Source organism: Rattus norvegicus, chromosome 14 (assembly GCF_021556685.1).
Source record: "Rattus norvegicus strain SHRSP/BbbUtx chromosome 14, alternate assembly SHRSP_T2T, whole genome shotgun sequence".
NCBI classification, from domain to species: domain Eukaryota; kingdom Metazoa; phylum Chordata; class Mammalia; order Rodentia; family Muridae; genus Rattus; species Rattus norvegicus.
The window spans coordinates 80,125,842-80,148,788 of record NC_141547.1 but is presented as its reverse complement, the minus strand read 5'-3'; the positions used below and the strand labels follow the sequence as shown (position 1 = coordinate 80,148,788).

Below are 22,947 nucleotides of genomic sequence, written 5' to 3'. Positions count from 1 at the left end.
GCTAGGGTCCTCTGGCTCTGGGGTCTGGATATGAAGTGGGCAGGAGGCTGGCACGTGGGTACTACAGGGAGAGGCTGCTGTGGTTCACAGGGAGAGACCTATGAAAGTGGGGTGCTCTAAGAGATGGGGGGAAAGGGAGGCTGGAATTCTGGCTGTGCTCCCTAAGGGCTTTCAGGCAAAGGGCTGCACTGACTGTAGACATAACTATGGCATCTAGCTGCCTCTGAGCCATGCTAGTCCCAGACAGACCTGCCAATCATTGCCTCCTAGTCTATACACAGGATGAAACATACTCCACTCCTGAACTTTGCTTTCCCATCTCTGAAATGGGAGCACATTGGCTGCCTTGATGGAAAGGGGCCACAAGGAGTGTCCTCAGAGCTGGGCAGTCTCCTCAGAGAACTTGCTTGTTTCTGGCTAGGGAAGATCCTGGAATATGGGTGGGATATAAGTGGGGCCCTCTGACAGCTTAGTACTTCCCGGCATATGTCCTTCATTCTTGGTTGAGTGGCCGTGAGAGCATGGCCCCTGCCTGATCATCTCCTCCCAGCTCATTCACCCCGGTAATGCCCTTTTCTCCGCTGTCTGGTCCTCAGTGCATCGGTTCCATGTGACGGTAGCTCCTGGCACCAAACTGGAGAGTGGTCCAGCCACTCTTCATCTCTGCAATGACATCCTGGTCCTGGCCAGAGACATCCCTCCAACTGTCACGGGGCAGTGGAAGTTGTCTGATCTCCGGCGTTATGGGGCTGTGCCAAATGGATTCATCTTTGAAGGCGGGACCAGGTGTGGGTACTGTAAGTATGCTGTGTGGGGGACACTGGGGACACTGGGGACACTTGAGCTGATTGGCCTACGCATGTTGGCTTGGGCACCTGACGGGAGGCTGTAGTCTGTTTCTCCAAGCAACAGGGCTGCAGTTGCTTAAGCCAGGCATTGACTTGCCCATTGGCTGTTTCTGGGGATGGGAGGGAGCTTGAGGGATCCTGGGAAACCCCAGAGAGCAGCTTCATGTCACTCTATGGCTTGTGTATGAGGTCAGTGTGGGGCATGACTGGGGTCCTGTGGATGCCACAGTTAGAGAAGTACATTCACTGACCCAAAAGTCCAACAGCCCAGTGGTTCCCAACCTTCCTAACGCTGAGACCCCTTAGTACAGTTCCTCCTGTGGTGGCGACTTCCTATCATAAAATTAATTTTGTTACTTCTTCATAGCTGTGATTTTGCTACTGTTATGGACCATAATGTAAATATCTGATATATAGGATATCTGATGTGCGACTCCTGTGAAAGGGTCATTCAATCCCCAACCAGGTCAAAATACTCAGATTGAGAAGCAGTGCCCTAGACAGACCAACTGCCATGACTGCTGTGCTGCCCAGAGCTGCCTGCATGTCAACAGCGAGGCAGGGTGGGAAGGGTGGATCTGACCTGGGAGGTGGAAAGGTCCTACCCCGAGTCCCCAGGGCCACACCATGCTTGTCTCCACTCACAGTGACCAGGGTGAGGTGAGTGCAGAGGTCGCCATGCAACAGCCACGATGGGCTGGCCTCTGGTAGCCAGGATGGGAGCTCGGCAGGTGGTTGGTGTTTGGAGGACAGGGAGGCCTTTCATACCAGAAGTGAGGTGCTCCAGTGACCTCCCCCTATGCTGCTCTCTATGGGGGCTGCGTACAATGTTGTGGAGTTCAGACTTGCAGTCACCGAAGGGTCAGAACCCTTTTCCTCTCCTGAGAGGCCAGCCGCACTACACAGTGTGCTGCTGTCTGAGGTGCCCATTCTCCTGGCAACCTGGCCAGGCCTGAGGTGCCTATGGGGAGTCGCTGTATCAAGGCCAGGGAGCCCCTGTTGGCTCAAGGCCCAGACCTTGCATAGTAAAATTCCTAGATCAGGCAGTGGAGACTCATGCAACCTGCCCATCCGTCCTCCCCTTGCCAGGGATACGCCCCTGACCTCTGCTGAGGTGCAAGAGGTAAGAGGTTGAGCTTAGCCCCTACATAGCATAGCCAGGCTCAGCATGGCCTGGTTGGATGTGTAGCACAGGCTCCTGGAGTGACATCCCCCTCTCCTTGGGATGGCATAGATATGGGTTGTGCTGGTCACTGGCTGCCTGGACCTCATGTTCTGCAAAGGGCTGTATGGGGGTGGATACCGTGCCTCAGTCTCTGCTGGATGCTGGGAGCCCACAGTGGGGCTCTGAGTGGGAGCTCCTTTGAGGAGACAAGGTGTGGTTTATAAAGATGCTTAGTGAGGGGATACATGGGGAGATGAGGCAGGACAACATTCCTCCCCAGACAGAGGCAGCGTGACGTCATGGCGCTGGGGCAAGCACAGCCATTTCCCACGGTGCTGAGCCTTCTTCCTTGGCGGGTCTCAAGAGCAGAGGATTCCAGCATGGCCTGCGGCTGTGGTGGTGGGATAGCCAGTTGGTCCCCTCTGTCATTTGATATTTGGGAACCTCAGACCAGTCAATCGTACAGTGGCTTCTCCTTCCTGGGAGCCTCTCGATTTGGGAGTTCCTAGAATCGCTCTGATGGAGCAGGGCAGAATCCTTGCTTCAAGATCTGTGGGATTCCTGGGCACAGGTTAGGGGTGGTGCTGGCCCACATGCTTTCCAGCCCCCAGGTGGGCCGGGCCGGGGGACCCATTTCCAAGGAGGCCTGTTCTCTGTGTCTAGGCACCAGGGTATTAGGGCCTGACACACATTTCTCTCCTGGGGCCTCTGAGTTCACAGCGCGGCCTCTTGGTATCAGTGGGCTCTGTTCTGCACATCACCATCCTGGGCCTTGCAGCATGTTAGCTCTGCTGAGAAGCGAGCACCTGACCTAGGCTGTGGTGTTTTCCTTGAGGCTTCTGAGCAAGGTCCTGAATTAGCTCGTCAACTGCAGGAGGCTGCCTGGAACCACTGTGCTTGGAGCCGGCTAGTCTGGGTCCTGCTTCACAGCCCTGGCACTAACACTGCTGGCAATCCTCTCTCTCCAGCTCAAATCCTACTTGGCCCAAATCCTACAGTGGCCTACAGGTCACTGGTTGCTGGAAAAGGCTGTGTGGTGACCATGGTTAGGTGCTGCATTTGGGGACAGGGAGCCCCAGTTGTCTAGAGGCCTGGACCTTGAGCAGTGGAATTCCTAGGACAGGCGGCCGAGACTCCTACAACCTGCCCCCCCCCTGCCTCCTTCCCTTCTCAGGAGTGTACCCCTGACCTGTGCTGGGGTGTGAGAAGGATGTAAGATATAAGAGGGTGAGGCTTAGCCCCTGCAGAATGTAGTCAGGCTCAGAGTGACCTGATTGGAGGTGTAGCTGCAGGATTTCGGGAGGGAGGCCTCCCTCTCTCTGGGAAGGCATATGGAGAGACTGACTAGGCAAGCCTACCTCTGTCCCTGACAGTACCCCAAGGCGCTGTTTTCTGATAGGGGTGGATACACTTGGCTCTGCTCCAGCTGGTCTGAGAACTGCTGCAACTCCGAGCACAAGGCAGGTGGGCAGAAGGGGTGATGGAGCCCATGCATCTGCAGGCATGGAAAGGAGCTGCAGCCTTCTGAGGCTCAGGGAGCCACAGGCATCTGGAGTCACCACAACCGAACAGGGTTGTTAAGGCAACAGAAATGGGGTCCTTCAGTTTGGGGCCAACAGTCCCCAACGAGAGGGTCAGTATGGCCTTCCTCTAGGGCCCTTGGGATTATGTCTGATTTCCTCATTAACTGAACTCCTGGTCTTCCAGTGGGTGTCTCCTCTGGGTCTGATGAGGACTGTCACCAGCTGTAGGGCCACCTGGGTTAGCCAGGAGAGTGTTGTGTTTACAATCTAACCCAACCCATCTTCAAAGACCCTTCTACATACACACGAGGTCAGGTCTTTTGGGAGTCAACGTTTAACCATGATGGTTATAAAATTTGAGTCATGGTGCTTGGAGGTCTATCTTGGAGGACAGATGGCTGGTGGGACGTACCAGAAGGCCTTAGAAGATCTCAAGTATATAGAATTAACATCTTCCTTCCCCAAGGACAGACCCCGGCCTGCCCCTATCCCCCTCCAGAGCCACACCCCATGGCTCTGCCCTAGCCTGCTCCCCAGACAGTATGGAGATGACTCCTTCCCAAGATTGCTTTTCATCTACTAGAATTTGTTGGTTTAGTTGGATGTCAGGGGCCTTGTGGGGAAGAGAAGTGCTGGGCCCATTTGCTTTGAGACAGGTTCAGTGGCAACCCAGAAAGGCAACCCAGGAGATGGTAGACCAAGAGAGGAAGGCCTCGAGGAGCCTAGAACCTAGCAGGTTCTGGTTTTTCTCCAGACAAGGACAGGAAGCCTTAGCTATGCCGCAGCTGTGGCAGCATGGTCAGTGGTTTCCGGGAGTGCCCTCTGGATGGAGATTGACTGTGGGAGAGGCGGGGCCCCATGCTGAGGTGGGGCAGCGGGATCAGGGCAGGGGCAGAACGAGTGCTCCGAGTGCTCCCGGGCTCTATGGAGCTAGCTCCGTGCCTTTCTCATGCCTTGTTCATGGGCCTCAGGGACAGTGATGCAGACGTCCCAGACATGTAGTACAAAGCCCTTTGACTCAGTGGAGTCATGGAGTGACATTCAAGAGATGTGGCCATTTGTGGGAACTTCTCTGTGGCCTCCAGAGGAGATCCTGCAGTCAGCAGCAGGTAATGAGTCAGGCCCCTGGCTGTCACCGTTCTCCAGGCCTGTGGTCTCAGCTCTGTTGGCTTTGCGGGTTCTGCCAGTCTGGATTGGAGAGGACTCCTCCCCCTTATGTAGTCATCTAGTGACATCTGCATTCGGTGTGGGTCCAGGCCCCATCAGTGTGGAACCTGTTGTCACACAAGGCCCAGGTTGGCCACAGTAAGCTTCTTGAGAGCTACCCTACTGGACACAGAGAGGGATGCGTCTAAGTGCTCGAGTGCCCTAGCTCTTGAGATCTCACCGCCTGGGGCTGTCACCCTAGCTCTATTTTGAAGAAGAGACTGAGGCACGAGCTGCCATGGCTGCCGGTGGCCAGGTGGGGACAGTGGCAGGAATGGCCCAGTTCATGTACTGCAGTTTGTCTAGGCACCTGTTCCTGAGGCAGGGTGGGGCTGGCTGCTTACCCCAGGCCTCCATCCGGCACGTGCCAGCCCTTCTTCCTCTTGAGGAACAAAAGGCTTTCTTGGGCAGAGTGGGCACCAAGCAGGGAGCCAGGGCGCAGGACCAGCTGCTAGGTGACTCAGACCCTGCCAGCTGTCAACACCTACCATCTGTGTCCTCCGGGGCTGATTTGCTGCAAGCCGTTAGTTCGAGACAGAAGAGGGAGAGGAAAGGCATAGTGTCCTCTGACCTCTGAGACAGGGTCACGTGACCTCCTGGGGTACATGGCGTCTTTGTGCCTCAGCTCGGGCCGCTACATAAGAGAAAGCAGGTTCCCAGACTGAAACCTCACTGGGAATGTCAGTGCTACTGTGTGATTGACTGCAGTTCTTCAGAATGATTGTGATGGAGCCCAACGCCTTGGCTTCCTCGTTGGTACAGGAGAGCGTCACCTCTCACCATGCCACTCCCTCCTGAGGTGACCTGTGCACCTGCAGTGTGCCTGAGGTTGGGCTTGGGGGTTCCCTTCTCTGGGGCTTGGCTGCTCACTCTCTTCCTGAGGACCAGGACCTCAGCTTGGTCTTCAAGAAACTAGAGTCAGGACCTAGGAGGAGGCCGGTACTGGTGTAGGCTGTGTGGATGAGCAGGAACCCCGAGAGCAGAGGCAGGCAGGGGAACGAAGGAGTGGTTTCATCTGGGTCTGTGAAAAGGGTTCTATGGGTCTATAAAGGTGCTCTCGAGGGTGCCCAGGAACAAGCTGACAGGGTCTTTGGCTAATGTCTCAGTACTCCACTCAAGAAGTGCTGGTCCTTGCTGGGCCAAGCCTGAGACATTTGGAAGAGTGCATATATCTAGAGATCATTGTAATAGCAATTTCAAGGACACGTTCTGGTAGAAAAAAAAACTCGGTAGATCCTCGGAGTTTCCAGCACCCCACCTTTGGGTCCTTGTAGTAAACACCCCAATTCCAGCATCTGTTCTGCTGCTTATAGTTCTGGATCAGAGTTCTGAGGTGGTCCATCTCTGTCCCACGAGGCACAGACTAGGTCACTCAAACAGTGGAAGCCAGACTGATGGCGGAGGCTGTGGTTGGTGTGGAGGTCACAATCATCGCTCTTCTAGCAGCACAGTCGGGCTGTTCTGCATGGTGGGCAGTCCCAAGGGGACATGAGTGGGTGGCTCCAGGCTCCTTCAGTGACCAAATCCCAGAGTTGGAGAAGCAGATTGTCATCTCAGCCACTTTATCCTATTCCAAGGAGGCTCAGGCTGGCCAGAGGTAAGGAAATAGGACCTAGCCTCATGGGTGGGCAGGGGACCTGGGCTCCACCCTTTCTTGGAACATACAAGCTAGCAAGCAGCAAAGAACCTTGTAGGTGTCTTTTTATTCTTATCTAAGGGACCTGGCATCAGGCCCCGGGAGGTCACTGGGGTCATATGGTGTTTGGTCTGGGGTCTAGTGCGGCAGACAGCTAATGGGATGTAAGGCAGAGTAAGCATCACAAGGACTGTGGCAGAGGTGAAAACAACTCAGTGGGCATCTGGCTTCCTGGAATGGGGGTAAAGATCAGAGTTTGGAACTAATAAAAGGTGATATCACAGTGTTTCTCAATCTGTGGGTCACGACCCTTTTGGGAGTGTTACCTAAGACCATTATAAAACACAGACATTTACATTACAATTAATAACAGTAGCAAAGTTACAGCTATGAAGTAGTAACAAAATAATTTTATGGTTGGGGGTTACCAGAACATGAGGAACTGTATTAAAGGGTCACAGCGTTAAGAAAGTTGAGAAGCACTGTGATGCTGTTTTAAAGGTCATTGCTACATGCCGAGGAGTGTGGATGGGCATCTCCCATGTAGAGGCATGCCAGGTGGGGCAGCCATGTTTAGGGAGCCCTGGGTGATTCTAAGAACTTTGGGCAGGTAGGGGGGACAGAGGGGACAGGATAGGAGATAGAAATGTATCGTGGGGAGGCCTTATCCCTGGATTCTGAGGGTCCAGGTTGATGGGACCTGGAAGAGGTATATCCTTCGGTCGGTGGGGATGCCACATGGGCATTTGGGGCCCAGGTTGGTAGCTGCTAGGTTCCTGGGCCTTGTCTGGCTGGTTGCATTTCCGGGGGAGCCTGATACTCTGTAGATGCAGCCGTGGTGGAATGCAGGGCCCGCTCCACTCCCTTCGGTAATGTGGTTTTTTATAGTCGGGGGACTGATTGTCCTGCGGTTTCTGCCAGCTGCCTGTAAGCTCAGGATTAGAGGATTGGCCTTCCATGAGAGCTGGGGCCAGACTGACTGAGCCCTGCAGTGGGTGGGGTGGTGGATGGGGACAGAAGCAAGCACGGGATGCTTTGTGTGAGCTGTCCAGCAGATGTTGGCCAGCATACTTCACTTAGCCAAGGCCCAGCACGGTCTTGGCTTGCAGAGCCCACCCACCAGATCCACCAAGGGCCTTTCGGAGCCAGTGAGCTCTGGAGGTGGCCTCCTGGGTGGGCATCAGGGTAGCGGTTCACTTCTGCTCTATGTCTCTCTTGGTCCGCAGCACCCGGTTCTGTGGTGCTGGGCAGTATCCCAGTGGCCTCTACCCTAGGCTTGAGTCCGTCTCTGGCTTGCTGTGGGTTCCATCTGCTTATCTCTAAGACAAGAATGGTCTAAGACATCACAGAACTTTAGTAGCCACAGATGCTGTCACTGGGGTGGCCATGCAGGGGCAGACACAGCAGCCTGTGTGTCTCGGGATTAGCTGAGCCCCTGGCATCCAGAGCCTCATGTTCAGCGAAGACGGAGTGTGACCTGGGTGCAGGACTTTCAGCGAGGGGACTTCTCAGCTCTTACCCAGCGGTACAGAGCTATCCCTGCCTTCTGTTCCTGAGAGTCCTCCTGCATGGACCCTGCCTGACTTTCTTTGGGCAATGGCAGAGGCCGGGAGCAGAGAGAGATTCTTGTGTGGTGACACACCACCGAGTGTCTAGGCCCATGGCCTTGGCTCAGCAGGTGGGTGCAGCCAGCCTGGCTAGGCGCTCATTCACCCAGCCAGGGGCGGACTTCATTCACCCTTGGTGGAGGCAGGGCCCAGCGGGAGGGCCGGCCTGGTGCCTGATGGCAGACAGCCTGGGGGTGTCCTCCATGCTGACTCATTGCTCTGGGCTTCTCTGGGCACAGAGCTCTGAGCACCTATGTGGTCCCTCTGCCCAAGTGACCCTAGGCTGATTGCATGCTATTCCTTCCTTCCGCTGAGTGGACAGGGGGAGCAGAGTTAGCCCTGGGACATATGTGCTACCTCAGGGGTTCATCTTTACCCTTTGACCTCCAGAAAGGGGATAGGTCACTCAGTGTCGGGGATACTGCTCAGAATGAGAGCTGATCATTTGTGAGGTGGGCACCCCACACTGTGCCACAATGGGACAGCCATCCACAGGTGACTTGGCACAGCCCTGAGTGAGGGCCAGAGTCAGTGATGGTGACAGGCTGGGGAGCTGGAGACACAAGGAGAACTCCCAGAAGTGCCTCCCTTGTCATTAGCATGGGCTGGGGGAAGACTCTCAGGAAGTCTGCAGGGAGCCTGGAGGTCAGAGGGTGTCCTGGCCTGAGCATCTCCCCACAGGAGGCAGTGGGTTGGTCAACATCCCTTTAGAGAGCAGTCCTGGCAAGTCAGGACAGGACAGCTTATGAGGTGTGGGACCACTGCTTGGGCCATGCAGCGCTGTCTGGGAAGGACACCCAGCTGGCATTTTGGCGCAAGTTTTCCAGCCAATCTCTAGGCATCATTAGAGAGACAGCACCCACCTCAGCACCCTGGGCACAGATTGCTTCAGGTATAGAAGATTGCTGCCCTGGCCCAGTTCCAGGCAGGCTAGGATGCTATGGACCTGGTGCCCAAGGCTGGTTCTGTGTTTCCACATTGCATTGATGGGCTCACTAAGCAGCAGTAGAGATGCAAGGGCTCTGGGGGTATGGGGTTCTGGGGCTCTGGGTGTGTGGGGCTCTGGGGCTCTGAGGTTCTGGGGCTCTGGGGCTCTGAGACTCTGGGACTCTGGGGCTCTGGTGCTCTGGGGCTCTGGGGGTGTGGGGCTGTGGGGCTCTGGGACTCGGGTTCTGGGGCTCTGGGGCTCTGGGACTCGGGTTCTGGAGCTCTGGGGCTCTGGGACTCTGGGACTCGGGTTCTGGAGCTCTGGGGTGTGGGGCTGTGGGGCTCTGGGACTCTGGGTGTGTGGGGCTCTGGGGCTCTGAGGTTCTGGGGCTCTGGGGCTCTGGGGCTCTGGGGCTCTGGGGCTCTGGAGCTCTGGGCGTGTGGGGCTCTGGGGCCCTGGGGAATGTGGCTTCATGAAGTTGTATTAGTCATTTGGATTTGGGCTGAGGATTTCGCAGGTTTCATGTACCCATACCAGATGGCCAGGCCTACTCTGGGTCTCTCTCCCAACCCCGCTGGAGCTGGCTGACCTCCCTCCCCCCTCATGTCTCTCTGTTCTTCCTCTGCAGGGGCTGGAGTCTTCTTCTTGTCCTCAGCTGAGGGAGAGCAGATCAGCTTCCTGTTTGACTGCATTGTCCGAGGCATCTCCCCAACCAAAGGCCCATTTGGGCTTCGGCCAGTTCTCCCAGGTGTGTGTGGGAATGTGGCGGGGAAGGTACACTTGCTGGTCCAGAGATGGGTAACCTGCTCCATCAGCCTAGTGAGTTAGTGTGTCCTTTCTATCCACGACTGAGAATTCTAGAGGCCACTGGGCTGGGACCTTAACACTGCAGCCTAAGGGGGCAGCTGGCAGGTCTCAGGCCTGGCTCTCCTGGACATGAACCACGAGGACACTAGAGGTAGACACTGCAGCCTTCTGGTTGGTCCAAGGGAGCCACAGATGCAGTGGCTGGGCAGTAAGAGGTCCAAGACCTTGGACAGAGCAGAGAGCCTGGTCCTAGGTCACTGGCGTGTGGGCAGCTGGTCTGTTTCTGCAACTAGGGGTCAGGACCAGGGTGTCTGAGCCTGGCATTTGGCACAGGAGGTACTCTGTGAGGTAATCTGGTGTGTGTGTGTGTGTGTGTGTGTGTGTGTGTGTGTGTGTGTGTGTGTGTGTGTGTGTGTGTTTCAAGGTGTATTTGTTAGGGGCTCCATGGAACATGCTTTTTTTTTTCTCTTTTTCTTTCTTTCTTTTCTTTTTTTTTTTTTTTCGGAGCTGGGGACGGAACCCAGGGCCTTGCGCTTGCTAGGCAAGCACTCTACCACTGAGCTAAATCCCCAACTCCGGAACATGCTTCTTGCCCTAACCCTAATCCCTGCAGTGGCCAATGGCATCTTAGCCAGGTATACTGCTAGAGATAAAGGGCTCATGGCCCTGACACTGAGGGACCCAGGGCAGAATGGGCTTCCCCAGATTCTGACAGGCCCTGAGTTGGTGGGTCTCATGTGGACGATTCTCAATAAGGACAGTGACCAGGTGTGGTCACACACTGATGGTCATAGCTCATCTCCTGTGTCCTTACATCCTGCCAGGGCAGGGATACAGTTTCAAATGCTGGGACAGGTCCATGGGCACCAGACCCTCCATATCCGGCTGCCCATCCCTGGAGCAGCTCATGAGATAGTGGCTAGAAAATCTGAAGTCTTCCCTGAGGTCTGAGCTCTCCTGCTGCCCAGCAGTCCAGGCAATGTGACATTGCCCCCTTCTGGTAGCTTTTCACATTGCAGTTGCAGATGTACAATGTGAAGGGGCTATGCTAGTGGGTCACCAGAATGTCGGGGGGGGGGGGGGGGGACTGTGCTTTTTCTCCCAGAGGCACACAGTTTTAGAGATTCCCTGAAGCATATTCACTCCACAACTCACCGTGGCATATGTGCCACTGCCGAGGTGCCAGGAAGCAGGACTTGGATTTTCGGGGAACCCACTCTCCTTCCTGTTTTATAAATGGTTCTGGGTGAAGGGAGTATTGGACGCAGCACTGGGCAGAGGAAGGCATAGATGGCTCATCTTGAAAGTGAGCTGTACCCCAATACATGTAGGGGGCGAGCTGTGCCCAGATAGGGACATTGGTGACTGTTGGTGCATTTCAGACTTGCTCCACAACTGCCCCTGTCATATCAGCTGGGACTGCTCAAAAAATGCCTCTGCTGGGGCCTGAGTCTGCAGGAGTTGTACCTAGATGTCCTGCCTCGGTATATGGGGCCTAGGGTCACCCCGGCATGCTGACTGTGTGGATTATGGTCATCGTCAAGCTAGGGCAAGTGTGGAGCCCTACAGGGTTGGCCCCATGCAGGGTGGGTGTTGTGAGAGGACAGGGGTTCTGGGGATGGTGTGACACTAATGTCCCACAGCTGTGAGAGGCTCCTAGGATGCACACTTTTGAGCAGCGCCCCACGGCCTAGGTTTGCGGGTGCGCTTTTGTGTGGACTCTCTGTGGTCAGACCCACCGAGGCCTCAGTCTTCCACACGAGGACCCAGAGCCTAGAGGGGGCAGGCGGGAAGGGAAGAATCAAGGTTTCTGGAAACTCCTGCTCTGCGGACAGCATTCTGATGTTCTAGTGGCCCTTTTTGACTGGAGGAAGGAGTTGGGGGAGGGCTACTGCCGGAGGCTTGGCATTCAGAGCTCAGGAAGTCCATGGCAGCGAATGCCAACCATAGAGGCCTCCCCGAGGCCACCTGTGCTCCAAGGTAGGAAGGAGGGAGGTTACTGTGAGCTAGAAGGGTGTGGCCAGAGGGGCAGGCCCCCACCGCATGCATCCTGGCTGCCTTTCAGCCAAATGTTGGCATTGTCAAGGATAGACAGTGTGGATATGGGCAAGGAAGATCTCACAGGAGCACCCCAACAGAGACACAGGGTGCATGGGGAAGACAGGGGAACAATCTTTTCGCTGTCACTTATGGTGGGATGACTCAGGTGAGGGGCCAGGAAAAGGTCCCACCTAGCCTGGCAGCCACAGGCAGTGATAGAGATATGGAAGCACTTTATTCAGACCAAAGTGGGGCTCTTGAGGAGCGGTGTGTCGAGCCAGGGCCAAGCAAACCTCTCCTGGATCAGGGGGAGGAATTCCCACTGTGGGATTGAGGGATTCCCTTGCCCTGCTGAGGGTGGGGAAGAACGATCTAGTTGTCTTAGTGGAGGTTGTCACAGGGACAGGGACCTAGGCTGGGCAGTCCACAGGAGCAAGAACATGGGCTGGGCAAACATGGAGACCTGGGCTTGGTATCTAGGGGGCCAGAGTGGCTGGTTTAGGCATCCTGTATTTGATGCCTAGCTGCTGGGTGAAGGCATGGGACAGGACTGGGCCAGCTAGAGGGTGGCTCAGGATGCTTGACTCTGAAGGTTCTGTTCTTATCAGGTGTCCTGGTGGTGCAGGGGGGACATGCAGGGGGGACATGCAGGGGGGACATGCAGGAGGGACATGCAGGGGTAACATGCAGGGGTAACATGCAGGGGTAACATGCAGGGGGGACATGCAGGGGTGACAGGCAGGGGGGACATTCAGGGGTGGCATGCAGGGGTGATTGTTACCTCACGGATCCTTTTCTCTGCACAGACCCAAGTTCTGGGGGACCCTCAGCCTCAGAAGAGCGTGTTGCCCAGGAAGCACTGGAGGCCCTGCAGCTAGAGAAGAGGCTCAGCCTGCTTTCACACTCTGGCCGGCCAGGCAGTGGAGGTAGAGTCAGTGGTTGGTCTTGTCTGGGCTGCAGCCCCCCTTCACTCTGGGCTGTACAGCAATCTGTCTGCATGGACTGTTGGGGTCCCCTTGTGTCCACACTCATGACCCTTCTGTGAGGGTAGCTGCTTCCATCTCAGGCATGCCTTTTGCATCTTGTTCACTTATTCTTCATCCACCCATGCACCCATCCATCCATGCATCCATACATGAATCTATCCATCATCCATCATCCACTCATCCACCCATCATCCATCCATCCACCCATCATCCATCCATGCATCCATGCATCCATGTATCCATCCATCCATGCATGCATCCATCCATCCATGTATCCATCCATCCATCATCCATCATCAATCCACTCATCCATGCATCCATGCACCATCCATCCATCCATCCACGCATCCATGCATCCATTCATCCATCCATTATCCATCATCAATCCACTCATCCATGCATCCATGCATCCATGCATCCACTCATCCATCCATCCATGCATCCATTCATCCATCCATCTATCCATCATCCATCCATCATCCATCATCAATCCACTCATCTATCCATCCATGCATCCATTCATCCATCCATCATCCATCATCAATCCACTCATCCATGCATCCATGCATCCATGCATCCATGCATCCATCCATCCACTCATCCATCCATCTATCCATCATCCATCCATCATCCATCATCAATCCACTCATCCATCCATCCATGCATCCATTCATCCATCCATCATCCATCATCAATCCACTCATCCATCCATCCATGCATCCATTCATCCATCATCCATCATCAATCCACTCATCCACCCATCCATGCATCCATTCATGCATCCATGCATCCATGAATCCATCCATCCATCCATGCATCCATCCATGCATCCATCCATGCATCCATGCATCCATCCATCCATGCATCCATCCATCCACCCATCCATGCATCATCCATCATCCATCCATCATCCATCCATCATCCATCATCAATCCACTCATCCATCCATCCATGCATCCATCCATCCACTCATCCATCCATCCATTCATCCATCCATCCATCCATCATCCATCATCAATCCACTCATCCATCCATCCATCCATCCATCCATCCATCCATCATCCATCATCCATCCACTCATCCATCCATCCATGTATCCATCCATCCATCATCCATCCACTCATCCATGCATCCATGCACCATCCATCCATTCATCCATCATCAATCCACCCATCCATGCATCCATGAATCCATCCATTCATGCATCCATGCATCCATCCATCCATGCATCCATGAATCCATCCATTCATGCATCCATGCATCCATCCATCCATGCATCCATGAATCCATCCATCCATGCATCCATGAATCCATCCATCCATGCATCATCCATCCATCCATCTTTCCTCCTGCTCATTCATCCATTTTGTCACCCATCCAATTAGCCACTCATTGTTCCTGTCCCTTCTCTTTCTTTCTTCTCCCTCCTATTCATTCATTTATTTTCCCTTCATTCATTCATATACTAGCCATGTTGCCTAGGCAAGCCCCAAGCCTTCTGCAATTTAGTTTTACTGTTTTTCTGACAAACTAGCTGCTCAGGGGCCAACGGAGCTGACTCCCCAGGAGCAGAGGCCCTTCTACAGCTACCGTCAGTGGGGACATGGATGGAAGCCCAGCCAGGAGCAACCGTGGCTGAGGGATGGGGGCTGGCTTGGCAGATGGACTGTACCAGGTCTTCCTAGGCCAGAGACGCACCGTCTGGTGCCTGTCCTCATTCCCAGGGCTGCACAGTGGACAGCGGCCCTCTCCCCTCCCAACCCCTCCCTCTAGAAGAAGGGGTTTTCAAGTCTGCAATAAGCTTTCTTATCTCCTTGGAAGGTTTGCTTCTGGTGCCTTGCTCAGGAAGACCTTCAAGCTAGGCCAGGGAGGCTAAGAGGAAAAGCAATGGTGCCATGTTTTTTTTTTTTTTTTTTTTTTTTTTCCCATGCATGCAGGGTGAGGCAAGGCAGTCCTGGCAGGAGGGGAGGGTGGTGGACAGGATCTGATCCCAGGCATGTTCTTGACCTCAAAGACCCATAGTCCTCATGAAAGGAGGCAGTGATGGGGTCAGAGGGAAGGCTGGCTGGCTGGGGCAGTCTGGCATGTGAACATACTGGGATGATGAAGTAGGGTGAGTAGCCCCAGGCCTTGTCTGTGCTAGATGGTGGCCAGGACGGTAGTCACCATAGTTAGGCTACGAGAAGAGGGGAGAACCCAGGAGCTGGGTCACAGATCCACAGCTTGAAGGGGTTTGTAAGCAGGTACCTGCCTCAGGGGGACTGAAGAGGAGATGGGAGTTCAGATGGAAAGACTCAGAAGGGGACCAAGGAAGTGGCTGTCGGGAGGGATTAGAGGTTCTAAAAGGGCTGGCATTGAAAGTGGCAGGGGCTGGATGAGGAACGGTCTATCCTGTGAACTCTCATCTGCCGGTCCAGCTTCCAGGAGTAGGGACTAGGGAGAAGTGACTGCCATAACATACTAACTAGAGACCACTCCTCGCCTGCTTGGACCCCACAGCAGCCTCAGTTTCTGCTTTGTCTCAGGGGATGATCGAAGTCTATCCAGTTCCTCTTCTGAGGCCAGCCACTCAGACATCAGCGCCAGCAGCCGGCTCACTGCATGGCCAGAGCAGTCCTCGTCCTCAGCCAGCACATCGCAAGAAGGACCAGGGCTGGTGGCTGCCCAGGGCCCAGGGGAAGCCATGCTGGGAGCCTCAAGGCCACCCCTCAAGCCACTGCGGCCTCGGCAGTTACAGGAGGTTGGCCGCCAGAGCTCCTCTGACAGTGGCATTGCCACAGGCAGCCACTCCTCCTACTCTGGCAGCTTCTCATCCTATGCGGGCAGCAACCTGGACGTGTGGCGGGCTGGCGAGGAATTCGGTTCTCTGCTCAGCCTGCCCCCTGGAGCCAGCGCACCTGAGCCCAGACTGTGCGCCTGCCCACCTGGGGCGGCCGAGTACCAGGTGCCCACTTCATTGCGACACCACTACGACACACCTCGAAGCCTACGCCAGGCCCCCAGAGACCCAAGCCCCGCCTCTCAGGGCGGCTCTGACCACAGTTCAGCTACAGACTCGGGTGGTCAGGCACCCACGGGGTCTCCCTCCAGTTGTCTGGGAGCTCGAAGACGGGGGCAGGCAACGGAAGGCCCAGGCAGTGAAGCTGTGCTGCCCAGTCCATCCCCTGGCGAGTCCTGGGAAGCAGGCAGCCCTCATACTGGGCCACCTCCAGCTTTCTTTTTGTCTTGTTCAATCTGTGGCGGACTCAAGGTAAAGCCCCCTCCCTGAGATAGCAGGCTGTCCGCTGCTGCCAAGAACTGGATACGCCCTTCCACGGAGGGGAGGAGGGACCCCATAGCCTCTTTGCAGAGGAGGTGCCCTGTGCTGATTTGAGAAGCCACCAGTCCTGTAGCAAGGGCCTCAGGGGCAGGGTGACAAACACAGGGCTGTCCTCCCCTAGGTGGGTGCTATGGCTGCTGGAGGCAGGTCAGGTTGAGGTCAGAAGAGCTCCTGACCCAGTCTTTCCAGGATCATCTCACCCCCTGGATCAGGCAGAAGGAAGCCATGCTCATAGGCTATCTATTGCACTGTTGGGGGCTGTGCCCACCCCATTGGGTCAGGTCTCAGTGACTAGGCTTGTCCTGGCCACAGTCCTCTTCCTGGATAACTGGCCCTCTGGATAACTGGTCATTTCTGCAGTGTGCAGACACACTTCCTATCCAAAGTCAAACCTACCACGGCTCCTCTAGACATCCTAGTCTGCGAGCCAGCAGCTCTGTGTGTGCAGCCCATAGCCTGGGCACAGTCTATATGCGATCTGCTTGACACATCACCCTGCGGCACCCACAGGTGGGATCGGTGTCCCATCCCACGAGGAGGAAACTGACGCTCAGGAGGCTCCATGACTTTCGGGGTCTCTGACACTGACCTCCCCCCACTCCACACACACTCACACTGCAGATCAGTCTGCTCCTGGGCCCCTGGAGGGCTCTGAGAAGTGGGCTGCCTGACAGGGGTGTGCCTCGCCCCCAGAAGCTGAGTTTGCCCAGGGTCCTGAGATCAGTTTGCTGGAGGGCCTCTTGCAGAGCCTTCCAAAAGCGTTCCCTGTGTGCCTCCTTGCTGGGACCAGGAAGCTGGTGGCCAGGACCAGGTGGAAGAAATAAGGAGGGCTCTGGCCCTGCCCACAGGTCACCCTGGCTCTGTGCTTGGGCTGTCTACCTCCCCAGGCTGCGTGCTCCCTTGCACAGAACAGAGGTGCTCCACTTCCCCACGTCAGAGGGGCAGTGTGGCTGTGCCCACCCCTTAGGCGTCCCTCCATTGCCACCTACAGTTCCGACTGGCAGGCCAACCCACCTGTAAAAGCCTCGATCTGTACCTGCATTGCGGCCAATCGTGTTGCTCTACTGCGTTTCAAAAATCTGTTTGTAATACATTCTCAGACTGGAAATAAAGTTATCTTTTCTTATTGCCTCGCCTTGTTCCATTTGGCCCTCCCCACCAGGCCTGGGACTGAGGAAACTCCAGGGGCCTGACCCTCAGCGTGAGGTCTGGGTGTTGTGGATGTGGGAAAGAGGACAGGTAGCTTTGGATAGCCCCGGGGCTGGAGACATGGTGTGTGTGTGGGGGGGGGGGGCAAATAGCCATGTAGTGTTTTATCTTCCCATGCAGGGCTTGCTCTGAGCTCAGACTCATCCAGCCCCTAACCCAACCCAACCTGTTGCATTTTCCCTGTGCAGAGAGAGTGAGTGCTCCAGGGAGCAGCCCCTCCCTCCCTCCCTCCCCTCTCCCTGCCTGGTTCGCTCTTGCTGGCAGCCCTGCTGGAAGTTGGGAGCCTGGCTCCCCCAAGCTTCTGTGTAGGGAAGAACAGGGTTTGGGGATTGGCCACATTCCCTACCCACTGACTGGGTGGCCCTGCAAGTCCCCATACCTCTGGGAGCCTCAGTTTCCTCCTCGGTTGATGGGTAGTCATCTCACCTCATGGGCTGGCCTGAGGGTCTGGTGGGACTCCTATATAAGCATCCAGCTGATGTGTGTTTACCAGAGGGAGCCAAGTATGCGAGAGGTCTGAGATTGCAGATCCTGGGACCAGGGAGCCAGCGGGTTGGTCAGCCAGAGGGGTAGGCACTGCTCTGCCTTTGTTCTCTATACTTAGCTCTCTGTACTCCCCAAAGGTCCTTCCTTCTGCAGGAAGAGGGGCAGCCAGGTGGGCAGTTCTGGTAAAATCGAATCCTTGCTGTCACAGCTTGGATGTCCACCTGCTACCTGAGAAAAGTTGACCTAGGCCTGAACCTGGGTGGATGGGGATCGGCGCGCGGGGGGGCGGGGGGGGCGGGCAAGAAGTCTTCACTTCAGGAAGAAAGGAAGCACCATGACACCTTGAGAAAAGGTGGAAAGTCCCCAGAGGAAGGCCATTCTAGGCCCTTCTGTCCAGTCCATCCCTCGAGACATATAAATAAGTCCCAGCAGTTTGCAAAGACATTAGGGCTCCACGTGGAACCCCGGGTCGCCAGTCATGACCCCCCCTCTTCATGAGATGGGGCGGGGCTTTCCCTCAGGTCAGGGGTCTGCAGATGGCTCGACACTGGTCTCAGACCTCCCTCCTCACACACAGCCCACCAGAGGTCTAAGCTAATCATGTTTTCTTGTCCCATTGTGATTCACCCACCTCTTGGGTCTAGCATTGATCCTGTAGCCATGGCCCTCCCTGAGCAGATGCCCTGTGTGGGGACTGTTGAGGATTTGGCCTTTTGCTTAGTGACAAAGTACACCCCTCAGAGACTTTATGTGGTTGGCTCTAGGGTGTCTAACTCTCATGCTGGGGACTCTTACACCTCTTTGAGTCCCCAAGGCTGCACAGGACTATTAGAAATGGTGATGCAGTTAGATCTGTGTGTTCTGCTCAGGGATATCCATGCCTGTATCCTGGGCAGGTGACCATCCTTCTTGACACCTGAACAGTGCTGGCTGTCAAGTTCACTCTTCTTTTCCGCCATCATGAGTCCCACTACCAAGTAACTCCTTCAGAGTCACTAGGATTGAGTGACTGTGGTTACCTGCTCTGACAGGTCCTTTCATAGCAGGTACCTGGGATGTTTGGAGCCGTGGGCATTCAGCCTCTACCTTCCCCCAGCTGGAGAGGGGAGGTCTGTGCACGAGAGGGTGAATGTGCCCAGCTGTGGCCTTTATCACCCCCCCCCATCCTCCCGTGCAGCTACTCTAAGCTGTTTCCTCTCATGTTCTGTCTACTCCCAGTCAGGCTGTGCCTGAAGCAGAGGCCTGGGACTCATTCTGGACTTGGGGGCTGTTTATATCACAGGGCTCCCAGGAGGGCTCTGTAGGGCATGAGACAGCAGGCCAGGGACAGAAAGTGAATATTGTGGTCACCGTGGGCCATGTGGCCATGTTGTTCCACAGGCGCGTGCTACTCAGGTGAGAGGCTTTGGGGTCTCGCTGAACCATGAGAGCCTGGGGACCCTTGTTTGTAAACTTCCTCAGAAGACCCCTGGCCTCAGCTGTCTCCTAGACTGTCAGGGCTATGGGGGTCTAAGAACAAAGGGCTCTGGGTAATGACGCTGTGTCCCTCCGGGTTACAGGTGGTCCAGATTGTCAGACCTATGTCATTTTTGGGAGTTACCATTTCATTTCTTGGGTCTCAGGGGGTGGGGCAAAGGGTGAGTGGGATGTACACACTGACCCTCTTGTCTTTGGTCTAGGTCACGGCTACTTCATCCACTGGACTCACTGTGACGCATCCAGGTAGGCACCTACCTGGCTTTGGACCCTGGTATTCAGTGTAGGGATGAAGGGTTTAAGGGGGATATCCCTGTTGGATGGGCAAGGGTGTAAGTAGTGGGGTGACAGTGGCATTTGGGGAGCCTAGAAGAGGTGAGCAGGGGGAGGTGGTGAGCTGAGGACAGATGAATGGCTCTGGGGCATGACTGGGTCAATAGGAGTGGACAGTAGACAGCCGGCTCAGGGTCTGTAGTTCAGGAGTGATTTGAAGGGTTAAGTCCAAGCCCTAAGTGTGTACCAGATAGCAAAGAACACAGGACAAAGAAACTGGCCCAGGGGTTCCAGCTTTTCAGGACGGGTTTGCAGAAGAGGTGAGAATGTCAGAGGACTCAACCAGGACTGGAGAATCCTTGGATGAATCCTGACTGCCAGCAGAGGAAAGCTGGAGGGTGTGGCCCTGACAAGGGCAATCCCGGAGGATTGGGAGAGGCTATAGGTCCTGGGTAGCTGGCCTTGGGTCAGATGGCTGGAGGCCAGAGATACCCCTGGCCTTGTGGGCTGCAGATCCCTGGGTCTCTTTTTCAGAGTTGAGTGTTGCCTTTGGAAGGTCAAGCCCTATAGGTAAGATAGAGCCCAATCAGACCCAAGAAAGCAATGTGGTAGGTAGGAAGCAGTGAGTGGGGCCACAGGCAGGCAGGGTCAGTACACTGGCCAACAGGAGGGTCCCAGTCCCATCCACAGCTGGGGTTTTATATCTTGATTGCTCAGCCTGAATTCTGGGTCCATGTGGTGTCCTTGGCCCAGAGTTCTCCCCGACATCATGGAGTAGCATGGCTGGCCTCACTGTTCAGGCATCTACCTCTGCTTACCACGTGTCTAAGGCTGCCAGTATTTGCCTTTGATATGGTGGGGACTCCACCCCAGGATCAAAGGGGCAGAGATGGAGGAGACACCACTTGAGCACAGGGCCCTCTCCCTCTGAGGGCAAGGGCAGGGTCACATGAGAGGTAGGACCTTGACTCTGATGAGGGGCATGTGAGTTTGCCCTGCACCAGACTAGGACCAGAGATGTGCCAGGTTACAGCAGGCGATCAGCCTGCAGCTGCAGTAAGGTCAGACAATAACATCCCGCTGTCTGTTGTGTTCTTCTTAAGTATGTGAGTCTTAAAACGATACTGGCCAAAGCTAAAACTGAATTAAAGTACCAGGAAGGACATGGGGCATAGGAGACCCACGCCTTCCTGAGCAGCTGGCTGTGCTCCTTGGGGAGAGAGTGATTTTGGCACCTCATGGAGCCCAAACAGCTCCCCTCTGGCCTATGACTTTGGATGTCAGTTGGTTCTGAACCTTCCAGCTATCTCCCTGAGTTTAGGCTTCAGGTTCCTCCTGCTTCTCCTTGTTCCTCTCCAACTCACCTGTCCAGAGAATTGTGGAAAAAGAAGATTCGATCCGAAGTGCCTAGACTCTGGAAACATGTTTACGCCCACTGAGGCATGGGAACTGGCCCAGCGCTCCCTCTTCTGCCTACACAGGCTCCATGCTGAGGCCTGGCCTCTCAGTCTCACTCTTAGACACTGGGGCTCCACCCAGACCCCAGCCAGATCTTACCTGCCCTGCCCTCTTCTCCTTCCCTCAGCCATGCCCCTTATCCAGCCTGCCAACCCAGTCCTGGGAGCACTTCCTTGCAGCCTGACAGGCAGTGCGGGGTGGTACTAGCTCTCCCTCCACCCTGCTGGCTGAACCTCCCTGGGGAGGTTTTCTTCTGTTGTGATGGATTCTCTGGGCTACAAATGCACCAGATTCTCAGAAATCCTTTGCCTCAGATCATAGATTTCCTGGGGATTGAAAATGCTGAGCCTGCTTTTGCTTGCCAAGGTCTAAGACAGGACGTTCTGTGAGCAGGCAAAGCCAGCTCCCTGACTTGAGGCCAGGAAATGGATGCCCCATGTGGCCCTGTGCAGTAGATGAACCTCACCACAGTTTGGATAGCACATAACTTTAAGATCTCCGAGGATGCACACTGTGTAGTAGGGAGTCTGCCCTGGAGTCCTCGAGGCTGGGGAATTGGGACGGAACTGTTCACTTGCTTCAGTCAGAGCATGCACCCCCACAACCCTGGGGTCTCGTCTAGCTGTACTGGCTGATGGATATGTGACTTGGGAATTTGGGGCCTCTCTGCATAGGTCTCTCTGTGAAGAGCAAACCTACTACCACCGCCATGCTGGCAGCAGGGATGGGGAGGAAGTTGGGAGGTCCTGACTGAAATCTTCAGGCAGAGCTGTGTCAGAGTGGTCATGGCAGGGTGGTCAGGATCCGTGGGACAGACAGGCAGAGCCAGGCCTCTCTCTGAATGTGGGGTGCAGAAACAAGTTTACCTGAGGGGATCTCAATGTCCCCAATCTGAGCCCGGGGCTCTGCAGTTCTATGGGGCAGGGATTTGACCAGCCTCTCTGTGTCTAGGCCGTGTTCTAGTACTTGGAACGGAGGACAAAGGAGTGACTGCTCTTACCTAGATCTCTGCAATGGCACTTTGCGCCTCATTCTTTATGGTTGTCCCCACCCCATAGGGACAGAATTACAAGAGTGTCACCAGAGAAAGGTCTTGGCTTTGCCAACAGTGTGCAGGGTCCCCTGGCCTTGAAGGGAAGGGGTTGGGGCCCATCGAAACAGTTCACTTAGCAGGGAGTCTACCATGAGCCCCACCTGGTGGGCATGGAGGGTCCCTTGCTCCTTGGACTATGCACACACTGCCCATCATTTGCAAGGATATGGGACAGGGGTAGGGGTGGATTCTTAAAAGAGAGTTCAAACAGCTGAGGTATCCTGGAGGGAGGGGGTGTTCATTTTGCTGGGCTCACAGATGGAGATGTTGGCTATGCTCCACCCACAGATGGGTCCTGGTGGGAATTACCCAATCTACTGGGAGTTCCTCCAGCAGCAGCCTGCAGCAGGGCAGAGAAGAGCGTCAGGCAGAGACAGCAGGGATATGCTAGCCCTGGAGAGGCAGGAGAAGAGACATTGCACTGAAAGGGTGCCTGGGAGGATGGATGTAAGATGAGGTTTGAAGGGACAGAGAACAGGCCTTGTGGGGTCCATAGGTGTGGGTGCCTGGACCAGGTGGGGGCAGTGTTTGGGTCCTAAGATCCCAGTGGGAATGGGGGATCTGGGGAGGGTCTCCAAGGTGAGAAGGTGGGATGTGGGAGGAGGGCACTGGCCCGTGAGGGGTGGGGAAGCTCTGTTGAGCGGCCTTTGGGGGTACTTTATACCTCCAAGCTATATCTCGGGCATCTTCTCTCCACAGGATCCCCAGGGGTGGCTGCTGACAGCCCTGGGCCTGAACGACCACACGGCGAGACGCCCACGTATGTGAATATCCCCATCAGCCCCACCTCCAGACTGCAGCTGCATTACATGGACCTAGAGCTCTCGGGAGCCAGTGGGGGTGTGCGAGGTGGGTCTCACCAGGGGCCTCACAGGCTAGCTGTGACC

General features: G+C 55.4%; 1 protein-coding gene across 6 annotated transcripts in view; it reads left to right on the top strand.

Annotated features, from left to right (window-relative positions):
* Dok7 (docking protein 7) overlaps positions 1–22,947 on the top strand; it is a 32,334-nt gene that overhangs the window by 8,305 nt on the left and 1,082 nt on the right. For 4 of the 6 annotated variants that reach the window (XM_087583188.1, XM_087583185.1, XM_087583186.1 and 1 more), the window contains 6 exon segments: positions 597–797; positions 9,542–9,661; positions 12,567–12,686; positions 15,272–15,996; positions 19,440–19,482; positions 22,760–22,909. In XM_087583188.1, coding sequence (XP_087439314.1) covers positions 597–797; positions 9,542–9,661; positions 12,567–12,686; positions 15,272–15,996; positions 19,440–19,482; positions 22,760–22,909 — 1,359 coding nt within the window. 6 annotated transcript variants of the gene reach the window in all.